General features: G+C 38.5%; 1 protein-coding gene across 1 annotated transcript in view; it reads left to right on the forward strand.

Moving 5' to 3' along the window:
- LOC146487283 (kinetochore-associated protein 1-like) overlaps positions 1–16,192 on the forward strand; it is a 79,758-nt gene that overhangs the window by 20,810 nt on the left and 42,756 nt on the right. Inside the window, exons 14-29 of the mRNA XM_085086765.1 lie at positions 654–700; positions 928–996; positions 1,523–1,598; positions 3,926–4,060; positions 5,435–5,524; positions 6,011–6,082; positions 7,327–7,388; positions 7,867–7,975; positions 10,008–10,151; positions 10,849–10,905; positions 11,938–12,054; positions 12,249–12,305; positions 12,658–12,768; positions 13,885–14,028; positions 14,880–14,978; positions 15,428–15,528. Coding sequence (XP_084942891.1) covers positions 654–700; positions 928–996; positions 1,523–1,598; positions 3,926–4,060; positions 5,435–5,524; positions 6,011–6,082; positions 7,327–7,388; positions 7,867–7,975; positions 10,008–10,151; positions 10,849–10,905; positions 11,938–12,054; positions 12,249–12,305; positions 12,658–12,768; positions 13,885–14,028; positions 14,880–14,978; positions 15,428–15,528 — 1,490 coding nt within the window. The remainder of the gene's footprint in view (positions 1–653; positions 701–927; positions 997–1,522; positions 1,599–3,925; positions 4,061–5,434; positions 5,525–6,010; positions 6,083–7,326; positions 7,389–7,866; positions 7,976–10,007; positions 10,152–10,848; positions 10,906–11,937; positions 12,055–12,248; positions 12,306–12,657; positions 12,769–13,884; positions 14,029–14,879; positions 14,979–15,427; positions 15,529–16,192) is intronic.

Genomic DNA, 16,192 nt, shown 5'->3' on the forward strand with positions numbered 1-16,192 from the left:
CAAATACACCCACAAAATCAGTTACTTGGTGAAGAAACTGAAACAATAAAAAGGTTTGACAAAGGCGAATGTAGAATTGCAGCATTGCGGGTCGTTAGAAATGCAATAACCTGCCAGGTTATTTGTTATTATACTTGAGCGGTCTCCTTTTTCAAAGTGACCTTTTAATCCAGGTCAAGACAGTAGAAACAGCTCTTTGGGACTTAGTAAAGGGTGACTGCGACCACTAAATACAGGTGACTGCTTTATAGAGGTCAAAGTTACAGTAATAAAGGGAAGTAATTTTTAGAACTTTGACAAGTTACTGCTTCATAGAAGGTGACCACCTACAGTGTATGGCACCACCTAATACCTGTAGTTGCCCCTGAAGTGGGATATCCATATCCAAGAAAGGTTGTCCTTGGGCATGGCTGTTAATTTATCTCAGGCCTAGAAAGCTTGAAATAACCAAAGATACAAGGAATTACGTGAATCTCAGCCAGAGTGACAGAAGCATCTGCAGTCCAAGGCTAAACAAGAAGAGGGAGAGGAAAGGGGAGAGAGGGAAATTAATAAACAAATTAATTTTTGCTTTAGTAGATTTTGTGGCTTGTTAAGGCCTCATAGCCCTTCAGTAATAAGAAAATTCATCTTTTTTCTGTTTATACATTTAGGAGTCAATCTACTTTATTGAAGGGGTCTGTGACAATCTAATGAACAGGTGATCACATGTACATATAGTATTTCAAAGTCAGTATTCAAAATTGTAATTTTGGTGATATTTTGTTAGTCCATGCCTTGACAACATTTATTTCTAATTATTAAGTATCATACAGTTACATTTACAAAGTGTCGTCAGTGATGGGACAAAGATGTTGTTCTCTACCTTAAGTATTGTGTACTTTCTCTATAAAAACTTTTTTTGTCATTACTCTTCACCTTCTTCAGATCGAGTGACACAGAACAAATTTCTTGCTTGAGAATCAGGTCTCTCACAGAAGCTCTACCTGAGAACAGGTAAAATATTCTACGGTGTACTTTGTACTTCAGGCTTTGATTATGTGTAGTATTTTTAACCAAAAACTTATTTGAGAACCACAGTTTGTTCACTTGTTACTGTGACATGTCACCCTAATTGAATAAAGTTGCCTAGTTGCTTGTAAGATAGAATGTGACATGATTTGCTGTTGTTGTCTATCCCACCTGCTTGCTTTAGTGGAACATTTTTCGAAGTCTGGATCAACTTTCATTTATCGGATATCCACAAGCAATTCCAAAGCCGTCTTAATTGAACTATCCTTTTTGTACTGGAACAACGCAGTTGAATCTTGACCCCCCCCCCCCCCCCCCACTCCTTATGTATTCTGTATTACAGTATGCTTGATTTAACAGTAGATGTTTTCATTTATGAAGCTCTTCCTTCCCATATTCTTACTAGTAAATTTTGTGTCTTTCATGAAAAGACAAGACCTTCTAGACGTACTGCAACAGCATTTATACAGTGCTCATTAGTATTGTTATTTACATTTGATGCTTTTATTAGGTTGTCAAGGTTGCTTCATAAGCAAAAGTTCAGTGAAGCAGAAAAGTTTGCACGACAATTTAATTTGGATGTTGAGGTAAAAGGGAAAGTAGTCACACAATAGTAAAACACTAGGAATTGCTTAAGATGATTTCAATAATTTTCAATGATTGAAGGACAGTTCAGCTTTCTGATGTCACCGTTTGAAACGGCAGTAGTTGCTTATTGTCCAGGTTAGGGACATGCTTCACCCTGGATACTAACATACGAGACAGGAACATGTTTGTCAGCTTTTCAGTCCTGGCATCACTTACAGCGGCCCCTGCAAAGGGGATGAGAAGTGTACCTATATTGTGTTGTCATTGAAATGGTCCACATTGGATTGGGAAGTCAAAGATACTGAGAAATTCAGGCCAATGTGTTAGCTGCCCCTTATAGAAGCTTGGCGTAAGGATAGACAGCAAGGGGTTTGATCAATACAAATGCAGAAGCATCACATTCTACAGTACTTGTTTGGCTTACAAACTGATTATGTTTATCCACACCTTTCTGGACCTTTGATAACACAGCGTTCATTCCATGTTCAAATAGTCGAGGACTGGAGCACAATTCAGTAATCCTATCTGTCAATAGCCAGCTACCATTGTGGCATCCAAAGAAGCCCTTCCCTCGCTTCTGTAAACCAGTACAGTGGCTGCGCTGTGGTTGAGAAGCCAGAAATAAACTGTTGGTAAAAAGAGAAAATACCAAGAAAATGTTTGAAAATGTTTAACTTCGTGACATTTTATGGAATAGGTCTTGTTTGAACTTTTTCGACCTTGCAAGGAGCTGGCAAGTAATATTAACATGCCTGCAATAAGGGTCCTGCTTCTGGAAGAGGAAACATTTCCTCATTTGATCTCAAGTTTTAGTCCTACAGTGCCTAGTCGCTCAAACAAGCGTTTCAGCTGCTCTGAAGCTTCCTCAAGTATACTTCCCATGAAAAATACATTGTCAAGACAAGTTAGGTAACTCCCCAATGAAGGTCTTTCAGGACAAGTTCCCTCGATATTCCAAATGTACTAGGTGCATTACAAAGTCCAAACGGCATAACGTCTCACTCATAAAGGCCATTTGAGGTTGTAAATGTAACTCTTCCCTTAACGTTGTCGCTGAGCAATCACCACCCATCAGTGGCTGCATGCTTAAAGCAACAAGTAAGGGACATCAACCCTTGGCAAGGGCTAGCTGTCCTTTACTGTAGCCATGTTCAGTAGGCAGTAATTGATGCACAATCTCTGACATTTGTCTTAATGTCATCAACACGGCTGTGGGGGACCTAGGAATGATTTTTCTATCAACTTTTCCTTCTGTAAAAACAAAACAATACAAATTACGTAAATAAAAACTAAACAACAAAAAATTTCGTTTAAAGTTAAGATTCTTGTTAATTTTCTATCATGCTTCAATGGTCATCAATATGTATATCTGTGCTGTTGTTGGATAAGGAGAACAGTGCATGTTGCACGTGTACAATGCTCAAATCTTCATCTTAAGGGGAAAGAAAGGAAAGGGGTTTCTCAATTGAAAAGAGGTTAAGTGGCATTGACAAACTGATCCTTTGGAATCCTGAATCTACGATTTGGTCCTCAACCATTGTAAGCAAGGAAACCGACACAAGCAGAGCTCAATGCAAAACCACATCATGTTATAGTTTGCAACCCCAAGACCTCTATGCCATCAGGTGTTCTCCACGTTAATGGTTTCACTGTTGCCACTAATGCAATGCCAGGATTTCAGTTTTGATGTCAATACTTTAACCACATGTCTTTTCAGTTACACTCAGTTACCTCAAAGATGCACATGGTTCACATGACTCACTTTCAGTATCCAACGGGGTTTTCACTTGAACATAACCTTATCGCTACAATGGTCAACTTAAGGAGAAGAAACACAGGGAGAAATCTATCACCGGAAGACATCATCATCATCATCATCATCATCATCATCATCATCATCATCATCATCATCACCACCACCACCACCACCACCACCACCATCATCATCATCATCATCATCAGCAGCAGCAGCAGCAGCAGCAGCAGCAGCATCAACAGTATTTCTGGCATTCAAGGTTCCACAGAACATGGTCGTTTTGTGGCAGTTTCATTTTGTAAATTGAGACTTTCATAGAATAATTAAATTCCCCAGGGCTGGATTTAACTTTTGTGCAGTTTGTGAGGCTTCACCGAAAAAGGGAACCAACAGTAACAACAAAACTATTAAATACTTAAGCTATTTTAATTGCAAGAGTTTGGAATTTACTATAGACATGTTTATTTCTTTTAAGATTAGTGCAGCAACGTCTTTGGACTATTATAGGAAGCTGAAAAACGTTATGCTATGCAACACTACTTGACACTATTTTATTATTAATCTTTTTAGCTTGTATACAAAGTGAAGGCAAATTGGCTGCTTGATAAAGTGTCACCCTGGAGCTATGATAACAATGCAGAGAAATCTGATGTCTTGGAAGGGTTTTCGCTCAGCAAGTTGAAGGACTGCTTTGCTCAAATAAAGGTTGTGCTTGAAGCTGGTCTTTACTCTCTATAATAACTAAGGCAAAGAAATGGTGTGGCCTCACATTACGCCAATTCAGTCTCTATTAGTGTGTTTTGGCTACATTAATCATAGAAAACGTAATGTATGTTGGACACTATAATTTTATATGCCAAGTAATTGAGTAACATTTTAGTACAACTTGTTGTGCAACAAACTTTTTGTTGCCAGTTGTGAATGTATGTCACATATTATGCGCTCAGTGCACAGCAAATTTGTACCCTTTGCAACATGTTTTCTGCACAAAGGTGTTTATGTGTGCAACAAATTAACATGCATTCACATCTTGTGACACAACATTTGTTCTCTGACAAGTTGCACTACAATATTGCCTGTATTACCTCACCTTATTGGTGACACTGGTTTGTGCAACAGATTTTATCTTGGAATTTCGTTGGTTTGAGCCCTGGTCTTTACCAATGTATCATTTCCCTAAGTCTGGTTCCATATGTTTAAAAACTATCAGAGATAATTACAAATCAGCTGCTAAATATTTACAAACTCAGTTCATCATAAACAATTTCAGGAGATACAATCATTTCCATTTCCTGCAGCTGTCTATGATTGACTGCAATCAACTGTGATTGCGAGATCAAATGGAAACCAGTGTTCTGTGACTGCATTATTAATACTATTACCTTAATAGCTTATTAGTGTATCTGGCCATTTCTGCTGTGCAAAAATCATGCAGCACAATCTATCACTTTATTTGTAAGCTTTGGTGAATCTTTGCAACAATACGTTTTGATCATAATTTGAAGAATTGCTGTAATCCTAGAATTGTCTGTGATCACATGGAAACCAGGTTTGGAACAAAAACTTTCCTTTACGTGACATTATCACCCTTGAGCAGATGTATTAATGGATTCTGGCAAAAATTAGGCAATACCTTACAAAAATGATACAAGAACTAAACCCATAATTGACCAGCCTCTTATTCAAGGAAGAGGAGGGACTTCCTGACACAGAAGTTGGGGCTAAGTTCCAGCTCTAATAATGCATCTACCGCAATCATTTTGATGATTAAACAGGGACTTTACTTTACCTTGCCTTATCTTGATAAGGAAGTCACCTTTGACTTGTATTATATGAAGAACTGAATACAGTTTTGCGACAACTGTGTCACCATTTTTTGTAAAAGGACTATTTACTTTAGCACTATTTTCTGTTGTTAGGAGTAAAGCTATTTCTGCAAATTTAAACGATTGTTGCTATTAAAATTAATGGTGATCAATTTTGTCAAAATCAAAATAATTGTTTTTCTATGTACTTGCAGAAAGTATTTGTGTGGAAAACTCCAAGCTATATAAAGGAAATGTTTTGTTTTATTTTCAGGACGATGAGTATGTCTGCAAATGTTGCCTCCAAGCAGCCGTTCCCTCTCTTGAAGAAACATTTGATTTGCTGAGCTATGCCAGAAAAAGAGTAAGTTGGTTCGATACTCTGACATAATAGTAATAGTAGTAGAGCCACGGTCGAAAAATAACCTACACACCTGAACTTAACTTACCTACCTACGCACCAAACCTAGTTAACCTACCCATCCATCTACCTACCTATCTAGCTACCCACATATCCACCCACCTACGTGCCATATTACCTACCTTCCCACCTACTGACTAACACACCAACCTACCTACTTACTTACCTATGCACTCATATAAAATTGTCTGTACCAATCCGCCCACCCCCTACCTACCATTACCTATCTACCCAAATACCTTCATACTTATGTACTCATCTATAAATCTTTGTACCCACCCACCCATATTAGCGCAGGCACTCATCTACCAATCGTTGTACCTATCCATGCACCTACCGAACCATCTTTCTTACAAGTTCCCTTCCTACCACCTGCCTTCTTAGCTACATATTTACCTACATCTCAACCTTTGTATGTTCCTCTCTCAGATTTCAGTAGATAATAATATGCAGGTTCAGAAGGAAGGCCCATGTGGAACACCATCTCATTTATTAACTGAGGTAGGGCAAAGTGCTGTACCTGGATATCCCATTTTCTTTTTGTTACAACATTAGTATATAGTCACATGAAAACAGTTATTTGCCAAGTGAGATACCACATGATCCAGTACACAGTGTATAGTAAACAGGGCGATTAAAGGTTTGACAGTCTTGTCCAAGTCAGTAGTTGTATTGTAAAACTTCCTTTTACCGCCAAATTACACTGATTGTCCTTAGAATGTTTCTCATTCCATCATATCTACATTGTACAGCACTAAGGCCTTGTTTAACAATTACCCAAGCGAGAGGGTGAACATACAAGTGGATAAGCCTTATTTTTTGTGTATGAAGAGAAATAGTTGAGCAGTGGTGTGTGTGCCAGGCAGAGCCACTCTGGTGCTTTTAACTCTATCTAGACCCGGGGGGGGGGGGGGGGGCATATTCTACCCACAGCCACTTTGAACCTGAACAACTCTCACAGTCAATCCACGTCACACGTGACCAATAGTTTTGAAACTTGAACAGAGTTTTGAAATGTAAATGTCAGTTTTGAACATAGCCAACAACTTTTCAGAGTTTCTGTAGAAATTTCCCTAGTTTATTGATGGTATAAAGTTATTAATTTTTCTTTACATTAGAGCATTAAGTATATCATGAATAACAATTGATTTCCTAGTATTTTGAATCCTTTTTCTTTTTCCAGTAAGTGTGTCTTTTTCACGAATATTTCCAGAGAACTGTTCAACATTCCATTCAAATGCTGGACATTGCAAAGAGGAATTCTAATGTTCATTTCATTCTCTGAAATTCTAGTCATGCGTTACGTAGATTGATTGTCATACTTTGCCATGCAGCCAATTCTTGACAGTTTTTTTCCACAAAATGGAGAATCCCTTTTTAAATGAAGAAAAAGCACTTCTCTTACTTTAACTTTCACGCTTTTTCCTCATAGTAGTGATTCCGAATTGGTTTTGATTACTTTTCGTTCAATTTTGGCTCCCTCCCTGAAGTTATTGGGGAAATTCAGAAATCCAAGATGGCCGCCATTTCGAAATCATGACGTTATTACCATGTCATATGACGTCATCAGTTCCCATTGCGGACCTCAGAGGAAACGTCTTTGAACATACTATCCATCCTGCAGTTCGAATTAAAGTAAGAGGAGCGTCAGAATTCCCTTCACCCCCCGAAAACAAAAAATGTGCGAAAGAGTTACTATTCGTATAAAATTTAATGTCTTGTTTGATTTCTTTTCTTTTCTGCAGGTCCTAGAAGCACTGGATAGACTAGCGACATTTCAGATGGCTTTTGGAATTGAAAATTTTAGGTGTGTGTGTGTGTGTTTTCTATTTTGTCTAAGGTTGGAATCTTTACAGTCAAACAGTAAATTATCGTTATCCAATAAACATTAACCTTAATTCACTGAGCGGAGAAATTCTAAATTTGTCCGCTCAGTGAATCACTCGCATCATGGAGTGTCAAAGGAACCAACGAATCCACTGTGGGTAAGGATGCACCATGATCCAATTGATATTGGATCAAAATCCAGATTTAGATTTTCCCAGAGAAAATGCACCCTTAAATTGGTTTATCAGTTCAATCAATCAATCAATCAATCAATCAATCAATCAATCAATCAATCAATCAATCAATCAATTGATAACCAACCAATCAACTTCATATATGGGATGGACTTTGCATGACCCATTAGTTTATTTAGCATATTTCTTATTGTACGGTCTTCATACATTGCAATTGTTTGTCTTCCAAACCTTACTAACATAATCACTTTCATTAACCTGCAGTGGGACTCAGTGGCAATACTTTGTCACTGCTGATCTTCTTGTTGAGCTGACAAAGTGTCTGTTGTCTGGAAAAGTCACAAGTGCTGTGATTATTTGGAGAAGACATCAGGTAATTTCCTTAGCCACTGAAGCTATTGGTAGTTTGAAGGCTGTGGAAACAAATAGCAGGTTAAAGTTTGTTAAACAAAGATTGTTAAACAATTAGTAGATTAAAGCTGTTCACATCTTTGGAAGATTAAAGGCAATTGGAATAATCTGTAAGTTAAAAACTGTTGAAACAATTGATGTATTGAAAGATTTTGAGACCATTGTCAGGTTAAGGGTTAGTAAAACAATTGGTATTTTTAAAAGCGATTGAAAAATATGCAAGATTAAAATCCATTGAATTCAGAAACAAAAGGGAGATTTAAAGGTGTTTTAGGTTGGTTGGTTGGAGGCTCATGGGCGAGACATTTCTTGCGATTAATGTGACTGCGTGATGCAGTTAAGCCTTAATGTGTTGCTTGTGATGGACTCCGTGACCGCGTGATGCGGTTCGTACGTCCAACCCACAAAAATGACCTTTGCTCGCCAACGAGTCCTCAGTAGCTCACAGGTAGGAGCATCCGATCTAGAACACGGAGGGTCGTGGGTTCGAATCCCATCTGGGGCTCAGATTTTTTCTGTGTCCTCTTATGGTCGATTCTTTACATCTCCCTGTATTTTCCTTTATAATATCATGCAGTGACATAGGTTGGTTGGTTGGAGGCTCATGGGCGAGACATTTCTTGCGATTAATGTGACTGCGTGATGCAGTTAAGCCTTAATGTGTTGCTTGTGATGGACTCCGTGACCGCGTGATGCGGTTCGTACGTCCAACCCACAAAAATGACCTTTGCTCGCCAACGAGTCCTCAGTAGCTCACAGGTAGGAGCATCCGATCTAGAACACGGAGGGTCGTGGGTTCGAATCCCATCTGGGGCTCAGATTTTTTCTGTGTCCTCTTATGGTCGATTCTTTACATCTCCCTGTATTTTCCTTTATAATATCATGCAGTGACATAGGTTGGTTGGTTGGAGGCTCATGGGCGAGACATTTCTTGCGATTAATGTGACTGCGTGATGCAGTTAAGCCTTAATGTGTTGCTTGTGATGGACTCCGTGACCGCGTGATGCGGTTCGTACGTCCAACCCACAAAAATGACCTTTGCTCGCCAACGAGTCCTCAGTAGCTCACAGGTAGGAGCATCCGATCTAGAACACGGAGGGTCGTGGGTTCGAATCCCATCTGGGGCTCAGATTTTTTCTGTGTCCTCTTATGGTCGATTCTTTACATCTCCCTGTATTTTCCTTTATAATATCATGCAGTGACATAGGTTGGTTGGTTGGAGGCTCATGGGCGAGACATTTCTTGCGATTAATGTGACTGCGTGATGCAGTTAAGCCTTAATGTGTTGCTTGTGATGGACTCCGTGACCGCGTGATGCGGTTCGTACGTCCAACCCACAAAAATGGCCTTTGCTCGCCAACGAGTCCTCAGTAGCTCACAGGTAGGAGCATCCTACACATCTCCCTGTATTTTCCTTTATAATATCATGCAGTGACATAGGTTGGTTTTAGCAACTGTTAGATTAAAAGGTAGTGAAAAAATGGTACATTAAATGTTGTCAAAATGAGTGGTACCTTAAAAGCCACAGAAACATCTGGTGGCTTAAAAGGTATTGAATGAAAGAGATTACAGTGCCACAGATAAAAGTTCAATTACATAACATTGGAATTTTGAAATTAACGAAGTATGAAGTTTATGAATATTGAGCCCTTTTTAAGTAATGCAATTGTCTCAGTAAGACGTGTATGGCAAGTGGCAACCCTGTTAGTTGTTATTGGTTCTGCCTGTTTGATTGCCTGTTATGTACAAGTTAAGTCCAAAGGTTTGCCTCTTGGTAGAACTTTTCCTTGTGTTTATTGGGAAAGAGAGAAAGACAATGTGGAGCAGACAGTGGCAGAAAGAAGGACTAACATTTCTAAGTGTGAAGTCAAACGTTTGGTGTTCCAACCTGTTTGGGACCATTCTTTAGCATACCACGCCAATATTAAAAGCAAGGATTCAGTGTCCTGTTTTCGAATATTCTGATAATTTTAATGTGTCTGTTTTGGTGGCAGAGTCAATTTGTACCCCAGTTCACTGAAGAAAAGCTGGAATCCCTACTTGGTTCAATTTCTCAAGGTTTACCATCATCAGCCATCATTCCCTGGCTGCAAGATGACCTTGTTCCATTTGTCAGTAAGGTCTTGCCACAAGGACTGGTAGGTGAAATCAGCATGAACCAGTTACATTTCATGATTTCAGTCACACAAACAACGTCGCATTCTGAATTTCTATAACAGATATATTAGTTCCCAAAAATGTAAGAAAAATGACAGCAGTTTTGAATGACGTGTTTCAAAAGATGTCTTTAAAAATCAAAACTCCTGACGTATTTCTAGAACTTTTAACTTGCCTGCTGCTGCTATCCAGGCCTTTCCCAAAACTTGATCTGAAAATATTGGACTTCGTAGCTGAGATGACACTGAGTGTATTATGTTGGTGAAATGTTTAAGTCCCTTTGAAGCCTGCTAAAATGTCAGATTTATGACATTTGAGAAACGTACCAAGCCTGGTCATTTTCTAAACCACACTATTCTAGATCTTATAACCTCATATCACATAGAAGGAGAAGATGTTGTAAGAACCCAGGAATAGAAATGGTAAAAATGGTTTTTACAGAGACAGTAAGGATGCTTAAATTATGCATTCAACAAGAAATGTAGATAACGCCGCTACACAACTTTTGTAGATCTTATAACCTCATTATATCACATAGATGGAAAAGGTGTTGTGAGAACCCAAGGATAGAAATTAATAAAAACGATATTTACAGAGACGGTAAAGGATGCTTAAATTCAACAAGAAATGTAGATAAAGCGGCTACACAACTTGTCTTCTCCTTTTGCTTATATTTAGAGGATGTTGGCTAGTTGGCTGGAACACAGAGCAAGAAACATGGAACTTTCAGAGAAGGTCAGCAGCAGTTTTATGTGACTGGATTCTTTTTTCTGTTGTGACTTGTTCCACTCCTACTAAAGCTGCTCAAGTTTAAAACAAAAAAACTCACCGAATTACATGTATCAAATACAGAAGAACATTAACAACACCACAAGCACACACCAACAGGTTTCAGTTGACCTCACACACTTTAACTTTATGTAGACTGGGGTGCGGTGGGGGTTGGGGGCAATATTCTGTCCACGGCAACTTTAAATGTTTATAATGTTTTTAATATTTGACCAAACAACATGAAACTTTTGCACAAATTTGTCTGGAAACAGTATGTTGTGCTCTTTTTCTACCTCTGGGTGGACTGTCTGGTTGTGTTACAGTCAGACAGCTTTCTTGGAAAAGAGTTTCATTCTGGCCCCAGTTGCTCAAAGAACGGATAACTTTATCTAGTGGATAAATTGCTATCCCCAGACAAAATGTACTCCAACCAATACACTTTTTGACTGGATAGTGAATTATCCACTGGATAAAGTTACCTGCTTTTTGAACAACCAGGGCCAGATCTGCCATGGACCACAATCGTCATATCTGTGCCACCTGAAAGAACAGCTTAAACGCTGGTGGGAGCAAGGTTAGACATGCAAATAGCAACCAGTCATCAGACAATGGCCAATCAAAATTTTCCTATCTCTGACAGTATCCAAAAATGCTGGGCAATTTTTCTATACCAATAACTATCCTTTCATGGATGAACAAGAAACTGTCTTGAGCTTGGCACTGTTGGACCGAAGTGGCAAAATGGTTGGACACAGCAGTGTCCTTGTCAATAGAAAACTTACGGTCACGGTTTGTTTAATTTTATTGTTCAAATGCTGCATTGAAGCAGAAATTAGTGAGAATGTCATCCTTTCCAACTTGGGTTCTGTACATGCTTCAAAGTGGAGGTTGGGTTGTGGTCTCCAAACAAGAATGCAGGGAATCTTCATGCCGTACATGTTATGATATAGACTGTTTGAAATGGATAGAATAATTTTAAACATGCATTTCTCTCAGGATGGTTGGCCACAGAATGCTTTGCAACTTGCTAGTGTTCTTTTGTCGGCGTCAAAAAGTGTATCAGGGAGTGCTTTAGGAAGAGGGCTTGCCACACCAGGACAGTTTGTTGACCAGGTTAGTTTGTGTAATTCGACAGATTCAAGGGTATTTGGAATAAAATGTCCCAAGAAGTATTTTAAAATTGTCTCAGATATCATTGTCTGCTATAACAAATGCAGGCTTTGTTTCCGTGGTGTGGCGTATGATAGGACCAACCAACACTTGATAATCATTTTCTCTGTTATGCATCTACTTGGTTTTTTTTTTAGGTCTGTGGACTTCCTGCAACAGCAAGAGCTCTTTTAAATGATTGCTCAAACAACATGGTATGGATTGAAATTCCGCGTGTTACTACATTTTTTTACCTTGTTTAGATCCAAAAACTTTGGAGTTGTTGTCCATAAAGTAAACTGTATATGTGTTATCGTAGACTTCTACTCACTACAGTTGAATGTAGGTGTATAGTACCAACGTCACTTGCCTACCTTCTTGCTTACTACATACTGGTAACTTTGTTTGGACTTGTTATGCCGTTTGGTTTATATAAATGTATCCCACAGTTTTAGAGGATATGTCTTAGAGGATGGTCATTGGTTTAGCTGTTTTGTGCATAGGTGATATTTATAATGTCCTTTTTTTTACTGACAGTGTTTCAAATCCGTGATTTTCTTTCTGTAGAACACTGAAGATGAATTAGCAAGCTTGATGAACTTGGTGCAGCAGCTATCTGATCTTGTTGATCTGCACAACAAGTACTGCTGTAAAATTACCCTGGCAGAATTTTCTCAGGTACTGTTTGTTTTACCGTTTAGTTTACTACAAACTAAGCAAATGTTTAAAATAATTGGGTTTGACAATGGTCACCGAAAGAAGGGAATAGACTGAGGTAGGTCAATGCAAAGAGTGCAGCGATGGTCTACAGTCAAGTTTCCATAAGTGTTTAAATGTTGAAACATGCTTTTAAAAATCAAAACTGTTGTGGTTTATCTGTCTTTTAACCTGCCTACTCCTCTCCAGACCTTATTTTTTCGGGTTTTGTAATTTGCAAAGTTGTGTAATCACTTTGATTGTATTCAAGAAGTACAAGTAACTTCAGCGAAATTTTGAGGATGTCAACTTAAAATCCCTGTCACAGTCAGCAATTTTTACGCTAAGATATGATGTAACTGACATTGTCTAAAGAAAACTAATGACATAACAGCAATATAGCTAGAACCATTCAATCTCGTAATTTGTGAGGGAACCTAAGTGTTAATAAGCCCTGTGTTTTTTGTAGGTTTCCTTGCCAAAAGTATGGTAACAAATAAGTCTATGTATTTTGTTTGTGGCTCATTCAATCAATCAGTCAGCCAGTCAGTCAGTCAGTCAGTCAGTCAGTCAGTCAGTCAGTCAGTCAGTCAGTCAGTAAGTCAGTAAGTTAATAAGTTCTAAACGTACATCAGAAAGTTAATCCAAAAGTCACTTACGATCAGGAAACTGTGCCGTTTACGTGCTGGTCAGCTCACACATATGCACATTAAAGTAATAACAGAGTCATCACCATTTCCTTGAACTACCAAACTCTTTGTAGCATATTCTTCTGGTCAAACTCTAGTCAAACTCTTTGTAGCATATTTCTTTACCTGTATTAAAAGTTGAACTTAAGAGGCTGGGGGCTAACTAGAAACCTTTTCAGTTAACCTAGCCCTCCGGCTCTAATAATACATTATTACAATTAAAATGTAAATTTATTCCTTTTATTTAAACAGTACTGCTTGCAAAATTGTCATTAGCTTCAGAAAGCAAATAAAACTTCTACCATTTTATTCTTGTTTCAACTCCTCAAAGAGATTGCTTAGGGTTTGATCAACACCTCCAATGAAAAATTTCTGGCTTAATTTTGTTTGTTTCTGCTCTGGCTTTTAGGAGACCACAGCTACCATTGTGTTTCGATTGCTTGACCGTGTTGTAGCTGCAGAGCTCGTACCTAATGCCATTGCCAAGTACATTGCTCCATACATGGTACACCATAGCCTTGATAGGGACACCATGCTACTGCAGTACATAGAGGTAAAGACGAGAAAATGGGACAATGGGCTTCTTCATGAACATGTAGCCAGCCACAGCTTCAAAATGTAATATAAACACGACAATACATACCTCCGACGCCTTTTGGAAGCATGGGAAATCAACACGTGCAAAGATCCACTCAATCGCGTACCTGCCCCAAGAATACAGGGCCTTGACTTTATTGGACAATAAAACTAACTCTCTAATATATTCCGTTTTTACTAGCAACTACGCGATCTTAAATGAACTTGTCACTTCGCTTGTATTTTATTACCCCTGAAGAAGGCTTATGCAAGTAGCCGAAACTTGGGACATTAAGATCTTTTTATAACCTTTTAACCGGTGTAACATTTTTATATTATTTTATTATGTAATATAAACAGTTATGCATACTATATTCAGTATGTCATAATAGAGGGACTTCAGGCAAAAGGGGTGTATTTCAAGTATTAGTGCAAGGAATGTTAACACGGCTCAAACTTACCCAGACTTTCCATGCACTGTGAATTTTGTGTACTAAACTTTGATCTGTTTTTATCTTTTCCTTTTTGGCCCAAGGCTAAATTTGTAAGAGTTTGCATAATTTATAGTAATGACCAGTGCCTTGTACTGGCCTTTTACCTTATAAATTTAGAAAAAAAATCTGATCGATAACTACCATTTGAATTGTAACAAAACAACATTATGCATTATGAAAAGCTAGAACCTACATTACACGACTCCAGGAAATCACAAGGGTTCACAATCAAACAGTGTCCTTCTGCATACCAGCCTTAAGATGATTCCCTCGTAATCACCCAAAAGCTATAAAATTGCACCATTATTTACTTATCTGTGCATTGTTTTGTTAGGACCTGTTTAATAGGAGTGCTGGTGCCTATTCAGCACTTTCAAACTCACTATGGGAGGCAAGAGTTATTGCAGTAATTTCTTGCATCAAAGATAAAGAGGTAAGAAAATAACTTTCTTTGCAAAGTGAGGAACCGTTTCAACGTTTAAAGCATATTTAAGGTGTGTTTGATTGACCCTATTCTGGGATAGGAATACATCTATGATGACAAGAAATCCCTCATAAGAGGTTTTTCGAGTTACTGATGTACCAAATTGCTCTTAAATTATCATCTGTCAGTGAAAGCTTGCAGAAATGTCGTCCCAAATTTACTTTGAAAGAGAAATCTAGCAGCTATTCCGCTTATTCTTATTCTGGAATATGGTGAATCGAACGTAACCTTAGAATACAGAGGTGCTTTGTGATCTTGTTTGTAAGAGGATGCAAAGGCTTCAACTATAACGGCCACCTCATTTTAAAGTAAGGTAATATTGCATTTTTTTTCCTCGATGATTTTTACCTACGTCCAAGGTGTTCCTGGAAGTAAAATGAATGGTAAATTTTTTTCAGGTTCGTTGTAAAGCTACTTTGGAGGTTATGCGGCACGCTATGATACCTTGGAGCGAGAGTGTTGAGAAACTAGTTACGGAGTTCATGGCAGCTCATCCTGAGTGAGTAATACTTTTAGCTATCAAAAGCTGTTCAGTAGTACTGAACAAATGCCAATGCTAGGCCCCTCTGCAGGCAGCTCTCACTGTGTTTTGGAGAGGCATGGAGGGAGAATGGGGAGAAAGACTGGCAGTGGGGATGGGAAATCTCTCCTAAAGCCGTTTTTCTAGTTCTTTTCATTTCCAGTGTCTGAGTTACTTCTGGAAAAGCCTGCAACAGACCCATTGCACTTTTGGAAACTTTGAAACTTTTTTTTTATTATTATAACTGGGCGTTTATATAATTCAGTTGAAGAACCTGACATTGTTCTTTCTCTTAAGTTATCATTTTGGTAAGTCCAATATGGCTTCATATTTGCACATGTTGCTGAATATTCTCACTGAGACTTACTATTCCACATACATGAATGACCCCTTATGACCCTGGTAATTTATTACCAGGAAATTTTTTTTCTCTTGAGCGACTCACGGTACCAACCGCTTCCCTAAGACTGGCATAATTAATCAATAGGTAAAGGTTTGGTTGTTTTGGGCCACTGGCAACTCAAGCAGCCAGTGCTCAACTTTGGTTTCTGTTAAGGACGGTGCCTACTTTTGTTACTGCACATACGTTCTACGCATCTTGAGATACTCTGGTTTCCTATGGGTGATGCCTACTGACACAGGG

Source organism: Pavona decussata, unplaced genomic scaffold (assembly GCF_977016875.1).
Source record: "Pavona decussata unplaced genomic scaffold, jaPavDecu1.1 SCAFFOLD_16, whole genome shotgun sequence".
Taxonomy (NCBI): domain Eukaryota; kingdom Metazoa; phylum Cnidaria; class Anthozoa; order Scleractinia; family Agariciidae; genus Pavona; species Pavona decussata.